Source organism: Rhinolophus hipposideros, assembly GCF_964194185.1.
Source record: "Rhinolophus hipposideros genome assembly, chromosome: 22".
Lineage (NCBI taxonomy): Eukaryota > Metazoa > Chordata > Mammalia > Chiroptera > Rhinolophidae > Rhinolophus > Rhinolophus hipposideros.
The window spans coordinates 782,144-796,723 of NC_138068.1; the positions used below are offsets into that span (position 1 = coordinate 782,144).

A 14,580-nucleotide genomic window follows, 5' to 3' on the forward strand; every position below is an offset into this window, starting at 1 on the left:
AGCTGAGCTGGAGGCTGGCATCCAAGGGGCCCAGGAAGCCCCTGACCTCAGGGTGCCACCCAGAGGGAGGCTTGCAGGGACTCAGCATCAGCAGCCCCCAGATGTTTCTTCACCAGGAAATGGTGTCGAGTAGCTCTCCACTTATCACATTACGTAAACAAACAAGAGTCGCTCGTTCTAACTAAAGGTATTTGTGTAAATTAATATATCATAGAATAGAATGATCTGTCTCTGGAGGGATCCTGTTAGAGGCAACACAGGGTATAACTGTGTCATTTGCATATGCAGATATGTCTAATTATTCAATTTGCAATTAAAGGCTTGTGTGTCAGCAAATGAGACTAATGAGATACATTTACCTATGATAATCAGTTTTTTACAAACAAAATAGATCCCCCTTCGTTTTGCAGGGAAATGGTGAGGGGGTGCTGGCGGCAGTGAGGGAAGGGCAGTGGGGGCCCCTGCGCCCTCCGTCCAGGCGGCCTCATGCACTGACCCGTCCGCTGCACCGTCCTGGCCGCAGAGCAGCACAGCAAGGCTGACGGAGGCAGGTGTCCTCAGGAGGGAGTGCAAACCGAGACGCAAGCCCTGTGCAGCCTCGGGACCCAGAGAGAGGCAAATCCAGGGAAGGTTCTGTCCCCTGGAAGGGAAGGCAAGGAGGTCTCCATGGGAAGGGGACGCTGGCCCACGTGGCACCCTGGGTTCTAGAGCCTCATGCTGGTGGTGTCACAGACCCTGGCTTTGAGATCTTTCTGGACTCTGGTAATTAAATAATTAGTTGTAAGATCATAAGCTAGCAACATCTCCCTCTCCTCTGACATGCCCAGTCGGTGTCACCTGCGTAGAAAATGCCAGAGAGCAAGCACGTGCCACACCATGGCGCCTGCACACGAGACACAGAAGTGCAGGAAGAGGCCTTTCAAGGGGCCAAGAAAATATGCAGCGTCTGTAATGCTGGGGCCAAAGGCCCCCAGCCCCCTGCTCCAGCCCCACATGGTTGGGGGGGTGATAGTACAACACTCGACACCCACCAGCATCGTTACAGGGCTGGCCAGGGGCTGCCCGACCCAATTTCAGTCACTGCGCACCCCCACCATCACCCGCTCACACCCCGAGACTCCCACCCAGCACCTCCCCAACTCGAACCCCACGTCCCTGACTTCTGCTCCCACCTCCCTCCCAACCCAGCCATCCCACCGCCTGTCTGTCCTCCTGCCTCGTGCCTGCTGTGCACCAGGCCCCGTCTGGGGACGCTGAAGCCCTATGAACACATTAAGTGCCCAGAACAGGGCATGCTGGGAGTGGGGCCATCGCCACCTGCAGGTTCCCAAGAACAGAGAGATGGCACGTTGACAGCCTTTCCCCTTGCAGACTCCTCCTCATAGCCATCCATTTGGGGCAATGAAAGCCTTTATTTGGAAAAGACAACGCTCAGTTTCCTCAGCTGAGCAGCTTTTTAAGCAGCATGTTATCAGGAGGTGTCAGACCAAGTCGTCCACGTGGGTGAGGGAGGCCTGATCCTCAGAATCGTCCTGTCCCAACTCTAGAGGTTTGTCTTTCCTCTGCCCCTTGGGAGGATGGTGGAGAGAAAGCCCAGGTGAGTCCAGGGTCAGGGAGGGGAGTGACCTGCAGGTGGACAGACAGGCAGGGCCGTGGCCACCTGGAGCCCATCCCAGGAAGCTCACAGCTCGGCCGAGGCTGCTTTCGATGAGATGCTGCCTCAGCACGTACCCCTGGTTGATGGAAATCTAATTCGGCAGTCTGACACCGAATGTCCTAGTGTCCCCAGCGCTCGAGGGATGTGAGTGTCTCTTCTGTGCTGTGGCTCCCAGGCCCACGCAGCCTTGCACAGTTGTTGCCTTCCAAGCCAACCTGTAGTTGTGTCAAAGATGACGCCTATCAGAAACCTGGATGGTTTTCACAGCCTCTGTCAACCTGGCTGGATTATGAAAGGCACTTAAATTTCTCCAACATGTTAAAGAGAAGGACATGAAAGCCAACCCACAGCCCTCCCCATCCCCATGCCAATCAGCCGTGGGCCAAACACCTTTCTGACACGAGGGCTTCCTGCCTACACACACGTGTCATGCACAATCACACTCACATACACAGACACACACGTACACACCACTCTCAGTTCATGGGTTCCATAACCCCTCCCAGGTAGGATCTCTTGACTGAGGTGTGTATCTCCAACCTAGACATTGGATCTCGTGGCCCTCCCCGTCCTAGGACGTTGCCCTGCAGCTGTGCCCTCAATGTTCCACCTCCCAGGGACTCTCACATCAGCCGGACCCCATTGCAGATGGCCTCGCGCTGCCTGCACCGCTCCACCGCAGCCCTGGCGGGGCTCCTGATGGGAGGCGTCCATGGTCAGCAGCACAAGCTGAGGGCCCAGCGCCTGGGCTAGAGTTCTGGCCTCTGCAGCTTGAACCAGGTGGCCTCAGGGGCCTTACGAGAAACAGTCATTGATGGTTTCTTCATCTTAAAACAGGGCCAGTAAGATTAGTGCTCTTAGAGCACTTTGTTTTGTGCCCTGGTCTGTGATGGTGATGATGAAGATGATGGTGGTGGTGATGGTGATGATGGTGGTGATGAAGGTGGTGGTGATGGTGGTGATGAAGGTGGTGGTGATGGTGGTGATGGTGATGATGGTGGTGATGAAGGTGATGGTGATGAAGGTGGTGGTGATGGTGGTGATGAAGGTGATGGTGATGAAGGTGATGGTGATGGTGGTGATGAAGGTGATGGAGATGGTGGTGATGAAGGTGGTGGTGATGGTGGTGATGAAGGTGGTGGTGATGGTGGTGATGAAGGTGATGGTGATGAAGGTGGTGGTGATGGTGGTGATGAAGGTGATGGTGATGATGGTGATGAAGGTGATGGTGATGAAGGTGGTGGTGATGAAGGTGATGGTGATGATAGTGATGAAGGTGGTGGTGATGAAGGTGGTGGTGGTGAAGGTGGTAGTGATGGTGGTGATGAAGGTGGTGGTGATGATGGTGATGAAGGTGATGGTGATGAAGGTGGTGGTGATGAAGGTGGTGGTGATGAAGGTGGTGGTGATGGTGGTGATGAAGGTGGTGGTGATGAAGGTGGTGGTGATGGTGGTGATGAAGGTGGTGGTGATGGTGGTGATGAAGGTGACGTGATGATGATGAAGGCAGTGACGACCTCACTCAGGGGCCCCAGCAGCCACTCAAACGCCCCGCGACATGTTGTAGCAGCTCGAAGCTGGAAGGGCTGGAGGCTGAGTAAGGTCAGCCACATATGCTTCATGCCGACACCACCACGCCCCACAGAACCCCGGACACCAGGCTCACTCGGGAGCTCCCTGACAGACACACTGGTGTGTGTTCAAACACCACTCCTGGGAGGGATCAGTGTGGTCCATACAGCTCCACAAGGAGGCCTCCTGGAGAAGCACAGCAGGAAGAGGAAGAAGGGAAGGGAGAGCTACTGGCTCAGCAGAGATTGGAGACATGAACGGGGCATGGGAATTAAGTTTGCAGATGAGATTGGAATAGAAGAGATTGGAGAAGGACTCGCAGCTTAGAGAAATCCCACCCTAAACTCTGCTCCTGGTGGGCGAGGTATCCCCAGTGAGCATGGCCTCAGAGCAGCACCGGGGAGCTGGGGCCGTCTGCCTGCCGCCAGGCCCGGGGACCCCTCATGTGCCACACACATCCCAAGCAGTTTCCCTCCAGATCCAAGCCTTGCAACCAACTGAGTTAATATGTTACCCCTCAATAGTTAATTATTTTATTACTTTCTGACACTGCAATCACAGATTTTTATGTTTTGATGCTAAATTTAGTAAAACTTTAGGGCAATTAAATAATTAGCTGTAAGCTGACAAGCTAGCAACATTTCCCTCTCCTCTGACATGCCCAGTCGGTGTCACCTGCATGGAAAATGCCAGAGAGCAAGCACATGCCACACCACAGCGCCTGCACACGAGACGCACCCCAGTGGCCTGGCCCAGCCGCTGTCCTTCCCTCTGGATCGATGGTCCTCGTCATCGCACTTGTCTTGGGATTAGGCCCTTGTGTTGGGATCGGGGCCTGGCAGTCGCTGTGCGCAGCACAGGAAAAGCAGAGCCTGACAGGGACTGAGCTTCCAGCACCCTCATTGCTGCATTGCTGCTGGGAGAGAAGTGGGGTGACTGGTGTTCAAATTGGACACCTGCCTCTATAGAGCTTCCACAGGCAAAGCAAATGTATTTGTCCCCACGGTGGCTCAGATGGGACAGAACCCAAGAGCAGTTTAGGTGTGAGACGAGGGGATGTCTGCGTCCACAGGTCTGACGTTATTTCTCCTCCTCACCCTTTCTCCCCCAAAATTCAATGGCTCTGAGCACCAAGTTACACACGTGTGTGGTGCCTGTGGAGTCTGTGGCTATCGGAGACAGCATTCAGTTTCTAGGTTAACATGGCACACAGAAATACTTAGGAGCTGAATGTTCAAGCGAGCAGTATTTATAGAGCGCCCACACCACCGGTGGCCTCATTTCTCCCCAGGTGAATTCCCACCAGGACAGTTCTGAGCGTGATACTGTTTCTTTTCCTTCCTGGATGCGGGTGTTGGTGTATGGGCTCACTCGTGCAGCCACAAGCGTGGGACACTGATCTGCTGTGGGTGTGCCCACCAGGCTTGGGGGACCACAGCTGAGCTTTGTTTTCGCTCTGGGCCCCTTGCTTAAATGTGTGCATCTTTACCCAAGACGTGTTCAACACCCCGCGTTTGGGAAGGCGAGAGCTCCTCTGTGAGTGGGGAAAGGCCAGGCCTCGCCCAGCAGCCATCAGCACCACAGACAGCAGATGAGAGAAGACAACTCACCCTAGCTGAGCCTGAGTCAGCTGTGGCCATCCTCCAGGGATGGGGTTGGCCCTCGATTAGGAGACACTGCCATCCTTCCTGGCATCGGGCAGCCCCTAGGCTTGGCGCATAGCTAGTGGCAGGCCTCCTGCCACCACAGTGTCCTGAGCCCAGGTGGGAGCCAGCACTCGATGTCCTGGCAGGCAAATGGCTCCAGGTAGACCAGGCAGGCAGCCCAGGTCCCTCACTCAGTGAGCTGTGACTGGCCCAAGACCTAGCCCAAAGGCGAGCTGCGTGGCCTGAAGCTCAGCCTTCCATCTTGGCAATGAGGGAGGCAGTATCATTACTCACTGAGTGACCTTGGGGGCCCCAGTGCCGGGCCAGCTCCAGAAGCCAGCTCACCCTCCTCTTGCCTGAGAAGGGGTTCTGGACGTGCACAGTCCTGAGTCTCCCAGAGCTGGAGGACAACAAAATGTGCCCATGGGGTTAGCCGTTGCCATGACGGAGCGGGGGATGAGGACCAAGCTGCACTACTCCTCCCTTCTCATCCCGCGGTGACCCCTTAGCCTGCCGTGCGGCCCTTCCCAGAGCTCGGACTGAAGGGCTGTGCAACGCCTGGCCTCTGTCTCTCTCTGACCCTCTGTCTTTCTTTTCCTGTACAGCCATTCTCTGGTGGTCCCTTCTCTGTCCTGGAACCAAAAACAACTGTTTGTGAACTTTTAGGCAATGAAAACCCACCAGGAAAACCCACAGAGGAAACGAGGAGACGACTGTGGGAAGTCTAGGAGAACAGAGGAGACACCTCCCCAGGAATTCTCAGATGATAAAGAGATACCCGGGCCAGCCCGGTGGCTCAGGTGGTTAGAGCTCCATGCTCCTAACTCCGAAGGCTGCCGGTTCGATTCCCACATGGGCCAGTGGGCTCTCAACCACAAGGTTGCCAGTTCGATTCCTCGAGTCCTGCAGGGGATGGTGGGCTGTGCCCCCTGCAACTAAGATTGAACACAGCACCGTGAGCTGAGCTGCCTCCCAGATGGCTCAGTTGGTTGGAGCGCGTCCTCTCAACCACAAGGTTGCCGGTTCGACTCCTGTAAGGGATGGTGGGCTGCGCCCCCTGCAACTAGCAACGGCAACTGGACCTGGAGCTGAGCTCGCCCTCCACAACTAAGACTGAAAGGACAACAACTTAACTTGGAAAAAAGGCCTGGAAGTACACACTGTTCCCCAATAAAGTCCTGTTCCCCTTCCCCAATAAAATCTTTTTAAAAACCACCACACATTAAAAAGATACCCAGGCCTCCTAATCCACCCCAAAAGGAAGCCACAAACGCCCCTTTGGACATGTGGTGGGCAGGTGAGGCTTGTGGCCACAATCACGGTGACAGCGGCATCGGCCGGGCCCAGGTGGGAGAACAGAGCCATGCCTGAGTGTGTAATCCAGGCCACCAGTATCAGAGGATTTAGAAGAGCTGCAATGCAAAGCAAAGCAGGAGGGGGAGCCACAGGAAGCCAGCCACGCGAGGGCTGAGGGCCAGGAAAATGGACACAGTGATGAACGAGTCTACTCCAGGTGACCTCTTGGCCTCTCACACCCAACAGTCCCACGGGCAGGGGCTCCTGGAGGGAGACATGGCTGGCTCAAGGTCTTTTAACTCAGGAGAGGCTGCCAGGGTAGACGTCTGGGGCTGAGGGGCGTGGAGGGAGGGAGAGGTGTACCATGGTGAGTAGGCACATCCTGGCCTGTTCCCTCTGTGTCCCATCCTCCCACTGCCCTCCCCATCTGGAGGATTAAATGTCAGCAGGTGTCCTGCAGCTTTGGGCCAGGGCCCAGGTAATCACTGCCACCTCCCCCTCAGCTTTCCTAGGCCAGTGTTGGATGGCAGATTGGGGCCACAGCCCAGACCCCCAGTCCAGTGCTCCTTCCATGCACCACGCAGGCCCCCAAGCCTCCGACAGGCCCACGCATGGCAAGCACCTGCATTTCAGTCTCCAGCCCTGATTCAGCTGTGACCCGGGCTGCCCCCAACACAGCTGCTTGCTGGACAGTTGGAGGTTTCGCCTTAAAAGGATGAAGGAAGCGAGGAATGGAAGGTGGAGCGTGCTGTCCCTTTGGTGGGACCCCTGCACTTCACTGAGACGCGGCTGTTTATTTTCTCCCCTCACTGGTCCAGACCCTGAAACAGTTCTTTTTCCTCACTGTGCCTCTGCGTTGAAGCACCCTCTGACCAGCCCCCCACAGGACCGCAGAGGAAACCGTCAATAACCTCAAAAAGGGACAAGCGAGAGCTTCTGTGGCAAGTTTGTGCCATCCAGTCAGCCCCACACACGAAGAGCTCACAGAACGCTGCCCCTTGGGGTGCCATGTCTAGCAGACATGTGGTGGATGGAATCTGACCACATCCTGTGTCCCCGTGTTCCCGGCCAGGCGGCCAGGGGCAGGGCAGGTGCATGTGTGGCTGGGTGTGCAAGCCTGGGCCTGCAGAGCGAGACTCAAAAGGTTGGGGGGATATAAAGGTTCCAGCAGAACTGGTGGGAATTGTCACAGGCAAACAAACCCAGACATGGGGCTCCGCTCAGCGTCTCCCTCTGTTCACAGTAGAGAGACTCTTCTGTTGAATTTATTCTGGGAATTGAGCTTCTTAAAAATGCAGACGTCACCTTTAAGAGGAGGGCATCTGATGCCCTGGGAACAAGGCAGGTGTCATTTCTTCAGCGGGCCCCACCCACACTCCCCCAGCCCAAGACAAGGCTGGAAGGAGTCAGCTCAGGCCTGGCCAGCCCTGCCTGGCCCCTGCACCTGGAGACCAAGCTCCGCTGCCTAACCCCGCACCCAGGGGGCAGCGGAGGCCCTTGGGAAAGGGGCACCCTGAGTGGATCCCCTGGGGGAGAAGCTTCGGGAGGTGTGGGGTGCGAACTGCATGTTGATGCCTCTGTCCTGACCCCCCCGCAGTGTGGCGTGGGCCATGACATGGGCCAGGGAAAGGATGGTGGCCGTGGCTCAGCCAGGCCGGGCGAGGGGTTTCCAGAGAGTTGGGAGGAGGGAGGGTGCAGGGGCCACCTGACTCCTTCCCCATCAGAGGACTTTGTTACAAGAAGAGGAAGGAGAAGAAAAACGGAAATTCTGCTGTCAGTAATGTTGCACTTAAATTTCATGCCATGTTGGGGCAACCAGGTGGGTGGAGCCCTGGAAAGTGGGTGCACGTGGGGCTGTGGGGCAACTGCTATAGCCAGTGCCTTACCAGCAACCAAACATCGTGCCTCCCCCAACCTCCACATGCTTCTTTCCTGAAAGGGGAAGGGGGACCCCAGTGGGGAGAGGCACACTCATGGGGCGAATCATGAAATTAGCAGAACATGACGTTCTCCCCACAGAAATGACCCTTCTGCCTCAAAGGGAAAGGCAGGATTGATGCCGGTGTCAATTAGCATGCCAGGCAGTAGCTGCATAAATTGCCATAGTAATAAACTGACTGCATAAATTGCCATATTAATAAGCTGACTCTCAGGAGGACCAGCCCTGGATTCTTCATCCCTGGGTGGAGATCTGGGCCTGGCTGAGTCTGTGGGTTTGATTTGAGGTGGGAATGTTGATCCTGCTCGAAAGGCATGCTGTCCACACACGTGTTGTACATCCCACTTACAGAAAAGGTCCCAACCAGGCAAACCCCAATACAGAAAGCAGACTGGTTGTGCCAGGGGCTGGGGACGGGCAGTGACTGCTAATGGACGTGGGTCTCCTTTGGGGGCGATGAGAACATTCTGGAATAGACAGGTGACGGCTGCACGGCGTGTGGACGTGCTAAACGGGGCTGACTGTGTACTTTAAAGGGGGTGACTGTGCCGTACCTGAATGATATCTCAGTAAAGCTGGTAATACACACAGGCCACGTGGTGCAGTGGCGTGAAGGCAAGGGCTCCCCACGGCATCGTCCAGCCAAGTGGACTCGTGGCCGTCTGTGCTCCACCTGGACTGAAGCCTGCGTGGGTGGATGGATTTTTTTTCCCGTTGTGTGAAAGATTCCATAGACATTGCCGCTCGAAAGGCAGCTGACCAGGAAGCGCCAACAAAGACCTGTCCGTGCCCAAATCTGAAGCAGGCCCCTCGGAACTCCCTTTGCACCGGACTGCAAAGCCGGGGCTTCCGGACCCTGGAGAGTCCAGTTCCAGCCAGAACCTGCAAAGCCTGCGCCGTGGCAGGGGACTGGGCCTGCACTCCACGACCTGTGCTCTGAGGCTTCCTGGCTTAATGCTTCGTTTTTGCACAAGGGGCCTGCATTTATATTTCGCACTGGGCCCCGCAAATTCTGAGACCGTCCTGCCTCCCCCATTGGGGTGACTAAGGCCAGGCTCACTGCCAGCTTTCTGGGGCCCGTGCTCTTACTAATGGCAGCACCAAATCTCTCACTGGCTGAACTTCTAGCTACAGGCAAATGGGGGCTTTCTTCCCATGGGACGCCCAGAGGGGCTCTGCCCACTAATGCGTGATGACAGCGTCCCAGCAGTGAGGGACACCAGAGCCCCTGTGGGTCAGCAGCCCCACAGCCACGTCTGTCCTGTCGGGAGATGCTGGGTGTGTGTTTGTGTGTGTGAAGCGGCAGCATTTTGCACTAATTACATCTCTATGCTGCACGGACTTTCACATCGTTCTAGAGCACATCTTATGTGGAAAATGTGAAATAATTCTGGTCTCCCACGCTGGTTTTTGTTTGTCTTCTTTCTTTTCTTTTCTATCCATCCATCCCACCCTGTTTTTAAAACGGAGATTGGCCTAATTTTGAAACTTTAAAAACTCGGCTGTGTCTTCCATGACGTCCAGGTGGCACCACCGCGGTGAGCTGCCCCGGCCTGGGCACCCAAGAGGGCGGGCTCTACTGTCTACCAGGAGGAAGTTTTCGGACGTCTGGTGCACACGAACGCCCTGGTTTTCTCAGTCGCGGCTGTCCTTTCCCTCCTAACTCAGCAGAACTTGGGTTGACAGTAAAAGCGTTTGTTTGGTTCCCGCTGCCCCTTTCACTAGGAAGGACCTGGGGAAGAGGCGGTCGTAAGGGAAACGTCCCGAGGGCGGCTGGACTGGGGCTGAACGGAGTGGCGTTGAGTCCTGGGGCGCAGCCCAAGCCCGTCCCCAAGGAGGTGCAGCGAGGGGGTAGTGCCGGGCGCTGGAGACCGGAAGTCACAGGAGCTGCAGGCCCGCGCAAACCCGGGTGAACACCAGCACCTCGGCCTCCGATTGGTCGGACCAGGAGATGGGGAAAAACCTGTCCTGCCCTGGGGGTGAAGAGAGTGCTAGCAGCTCACGGAATCAATGTGCCCACTGGGCCCTTGTGTGGGCCATGGCACCTGATTGTCACAGGCCAGATGCAGCAGAAGGGTGCGCCACACGCACGGACCACGGTGCACGGCACAGTAGCTTCCAGGGAGGCAAGAGAACCCTTGGGGAAGAACCACATCCCAGAGTGAGCCCTTGGTGGCAGTCCCACCGTGGGGGCTGTTGTCAGACGGCATGGGTTACCAAGACATCTGATTTACAGGTGCAGAAACTGAGGCCCAGGTAGGCTGACCCAAAGTCATACAGAGCTGCCCCGCGCGAGACAGTGAAGGGGCCCAGAGGAGGCGAAAGCTGGACCAAGGCGCTTATCTGCTTTATCAGCTGGAACTCCAGGCTGGGTCCCAAAGGTCAGGCAACCGGGGAGAACAGAACCCCAGGACAGGAAATTCAATGACTGGCATGGCAGGTTCCTCCACTCCCCGACCAGGCAGACTCCGGGCACCTGAGAAGCCCCCACCCATCCCCGCCCCTGATCAGGACCCGGAGGGCCTGAGAATGTGCATTTTAAGTAGGCAGCTCTACAACCAACAGCAGGTCCGCCCGTGGAACGCAGTCTCCCAGACGGCCAGCAGGTGGCGACGTCTGACCAAAAACGACGCTGCCCCTGCCTTTCGGCAACATTTGCACTGGTTCTCCCACACTGGACGGTGGCCCCACGTGCAGGTGGGCCTTCCACCGAGGCTGTTTCAGGATCCCCCACTCCAGACGTAGGCCAGCCCCCACACCCACCCCTGCCTCCAGCCCTTCCCTGGGCTGTTGAGGGTTTTTGGTTACCTGGCCATTTGGAAACCGGCCCAGAGCCCTCGCTCCCTGGCCCTGGGTTTAGACATCCACTGACCAGGTTCACCGGAGATCGACGGCGCAAGGATCCCTGGGCTGGAACCCACACATCGGCTGTAATTTAATCTCCGCAGGTGATGCTGACCTGTGGCCATGGTCAGCGCTCTACTCCAGGCCTTGTGCTGAAAGCCAATCTTATCGAGTCTGTGGTTTCAACTGACCCCCACCTGACGTCTCCACTTCCCCACAGATGCCTGCCGGACACCTCCCTGGGAGGTTCAAATGCCCCCACACTCAATTTGTCCCCAGCGTGCCCTCCTCCTCAACCCTAGCCCCCCCAGGAGCCCCGTCCCCCCGACCCCGCAGAAGGTCATCCGACCCAGGCCCCCACCCCACCCCCCACTGGCCCCCACTGCTCATTCATCCTCGGGGCATTTGTGGAGTTGGCCCATCTCTCCCCGTGTTCCCTTTCACACCCCCCACCCCCAGCTCTGCCAGGCCTATGGGGACGCCCAAGGGGAAGTGCCCCCCCAGCCCCTGACCACGGCCTTGACGGCGCTTCCCTGAGCATTCAGTGAGTACGGCTGCTTTTCCATCACCTCCCCGCGGCCGCCCACCACGTCTGGGCCCTTGCTGCCCCTACAGGGTGCCACCCCCGTTCTGACAGCCTGTAGGTCCCGGCCCCCAAAGTGCTTCCCACCTCAGCCCCTTACCTTGGTCCCTTCTCACCCTGGAGAATACTGCAGGCTTTCCCGGCCATTCTGCCTGTGCCATCCCAGGAGGCAGTCCAGGGGCCCCTCCTGGAGACAGCTTCACCCAGACCCTTCTCATCTTTGCCAAAGAGGAGCCCACCTGCACTTGGGGCCAGGTGGGTGAGGACTGCCCTCCTGAGGGTGCCAACGGGCTGTCCACGGGGCCGCGAGAGCAGGCAGAGAGCTAGCCCGCGGTTCTTCCCGCCCGCTCGCTGGGGTCTGCTCAGGGCCAGGAGCAAGGAGGGTCTGGTGTTTCCCGGGGTTGCACCTGTCTCACGCGTTTGTACCTGTTTCCTCCAACACTCACCCCAGCATGGAAGCCCTGGAGAGCCAGCATCCCAATCACTGCTGGATTTCCAGAACCTTCCGGAGAGCGCTGGACTCCTAGCCACTCACTCCACAAAAGTGAGGGCAACCACTCACCCTCCCCAAACACCCGGCAACACACGGGTGGTCTGTTCTTCCTCTCCCTGGTAAACCTGGAGGGGAGATTCAGCGCCCCTGTCCACAGAGTGCCAGGGGCGTGCCGTTTGCCCCTCCAGCTACCGGCTGTGTAGCGGATCGGCGAGGGCGCCCACCAGGGGCTGCAGGCCCAAGACCCGGGAGGTGGGCCTGCGGCGTGCGCTCCGCACCTGCTCCGGCCTCGGCGGGTCAGTGTCCGCGGTGCGTTGCGCGTCGCCTGCCCTGACTCCTGCGCGACGCTGGAGGCGGCTCCTGCGAGAAGGACCCAGGTCCCGACCGACTGAGGCGGGTGTCCACGTGGGCCGATAGCTTTTGTGGCAACAACCGGGGGCGGGGGGCGGGGCTTGGCAGGGGGCAGCAGGGGGGTTACCGAGAAGCAGGTACAGCGCGCCTGGGCCCCACAGCCCCAACACCACCTCCGTGCGCATTTCCAGCTCGCTCCATCCCTGCGCTCCCCCCGCCTCCGGCCGTCGGTCTACACGCCGGCTCCGGGCACAGTCGGTCACCAGGTCCGCTCTGATTGGACAACGCGAAGGCCCAGCGGCGTCTCCGCACCTTAAAACCGCGGTGAGGCGGGCGGGCGCCGCCGGGAGGTGGGGGGAGGCGGGGAGGGAGAGGGGACGATCGGGGGGCGGGGCCGAGGCGGGCCTGAGAGGCCGGCGTGGGAGGCTCGGGGAGCACAGACTGCCGGCCCGACGCGCGGAGCCGGGAGCAGCACCGCGGCGGCGCCAGCGGGGGGCACGGCGGGCCTGGGGGCGGCGTGGGCCCGCACGCATGACCGCCCGCCCGCCCGGCGAGCCCTCGGGCCACGGCGGCGCACCTATGGCCGAGCTCAGGGCACTGTCCGGGGACGCGTACCTGGCGCGGAGCCACCGGTACGCGGCGGCGGGCCTCGCCTTCGGGGCGGCACGGGGGCCCGAGGCGGCCCGCGGCTTCGGCGCGCCGGACCTGGGCGGTGACCTCCCCGCGCCGCCCGCGCCCCGCACCCCGGCCGCGGCGGCCGAGAGCAGCGGCGAGCAGAGCGGCGACGAGGACGACGCCTTCGAGCAGCGGCGCCGGCGCGGGCCGGGGAGCGCGGCGGACGGGCGGCGGCGGCCCCGGGAGCAGCGCTCGCTGCGGCTGAGTATCAACGCGCGCGAGCGGCGGCGCATGCACGACCTGAACGACGCGCTGGACGGGCTGCGCGCCGTCATCCCCTACGCGCACAGCCCGTCGGTGCGCAAGCTCTCCAAGATCGCCACGCTGCTGCTCGCCAAGAACTACATCCTCATGCAGGCGCAGGCCCTGGACGAGATGCGGCGCCTCGTGGCCTACCTGAACCAGGGCCAGGGCCTGGCCGCGCCCGTGGCCGCCGCGCCCTTGACGCCCTTCAGCCAGGCCGCGCTGTACCCCCTCTCTGCGGGCGCCGCGCTGCCCTGCCCCGACAAGTGCGCCGCCTTCTCCGGGACGCCCTCCGCGCTTTGCAAACACTGTAACGAGAAGCCGTAGGGGCCCCAGGCCGCTCCCTCCTTCCGAACGCGCCCTCTTTTACCGTAGTCTCCACGACTGTGTCATCCCGCCCACGGGGACAAGGTGGCCCGACCGCGCTTCCAGCGCCTGCGGAACAGCTTGGGGCGGTCTGAGCACGAGGTTGAGCCAGAGAGCGGGTCCTGGAACCCACACCCGGGAGTCCGAAGCTCCCATTGGAGCTCCCTCCCAACACCCCAGCCATCGAACCTGGGGACGGAGACCGGGTGACCAACAGTGCTCGTCTGGGCACCGCTGCTCACCCTCAAAACCAGCGGCAGCGAGGACGGGCGCGACCCTGCCTGGCACCAGCCCGCGGCTCGCGGAGCACAGGGACCGAGAGTGTGCAGCTTTAGCAGGTCGTGGTCTCCCCGCAGGGAGGCCTTTTTGCTGCCCCCCCCGCCCCCCGCCGCTGTCTGCCGCTCTCGCCAAACTGCAAGGCCACGCTCTGGGTGGGCGTGATTCCGAGGACAGAAGGCTCCCGGCACCCCCCGCCTCTGCCGGCTCCACGACCGTGCGCCCCCCGCTTGGCCCCGCAACTGTCCTTTGCAAAGGCGCTGGAGTGCGGACTCCGGAAGACCACGGGGAGTGGCTTTTCGGCTTTCCCAAGTCTGAATTGATGTTTACCTTCTTGCCTGACTAGAGGTGCTAACCCCTAGGGGTGAGTGGACGAAGACGCTGGCTGGCTCCAAGTCGGAGGAATTCGTCCCTAAACAAACCTGGACTCCGCAGCCGTCATGGCCCCCGGCGGGACGTCCGGCCTAGGCGGGGCCTGGTGGAGTCGGTTGGAGACTCGCACGCCCTCTCCTTAAAGGCGGCTGCACGGAGGAGGGGTCCCCACAGGCTGCGCCCCCACTTGGCTCTGGGGTGGCAAGGGAAGGTCCGGTCTGGCCCTGGTGACCGGCAAAGCCCCTCCCCACCCCCCGCACGTTTCCC

General features: G+C 59.7%; 1 protein-coding gene across 1 annotated transcript; it reads left to right on the forward strand.

The window, feature by feature from the left end:
* Positions 1–12,912: 12,912 nt before the first annotated feature.
* BHLHE23 (basic helix-loop-helix family member e23) lies at positions 12,913–13,626 on the forward strand (the record flags this gene model as incomplete). Its single annotated transcript, XM_081034012.1, has 1 exon — positions 12,913–13,626. One exon carries the CDS (start codon positions 12,913–12,915, stop codon positions 13,624–13,626), a length of 714 nt encoding a protein of 237 aa, XP_080890138.1.
* Positions 13,627–14,580: the final 954 nt, after the last annotated feature.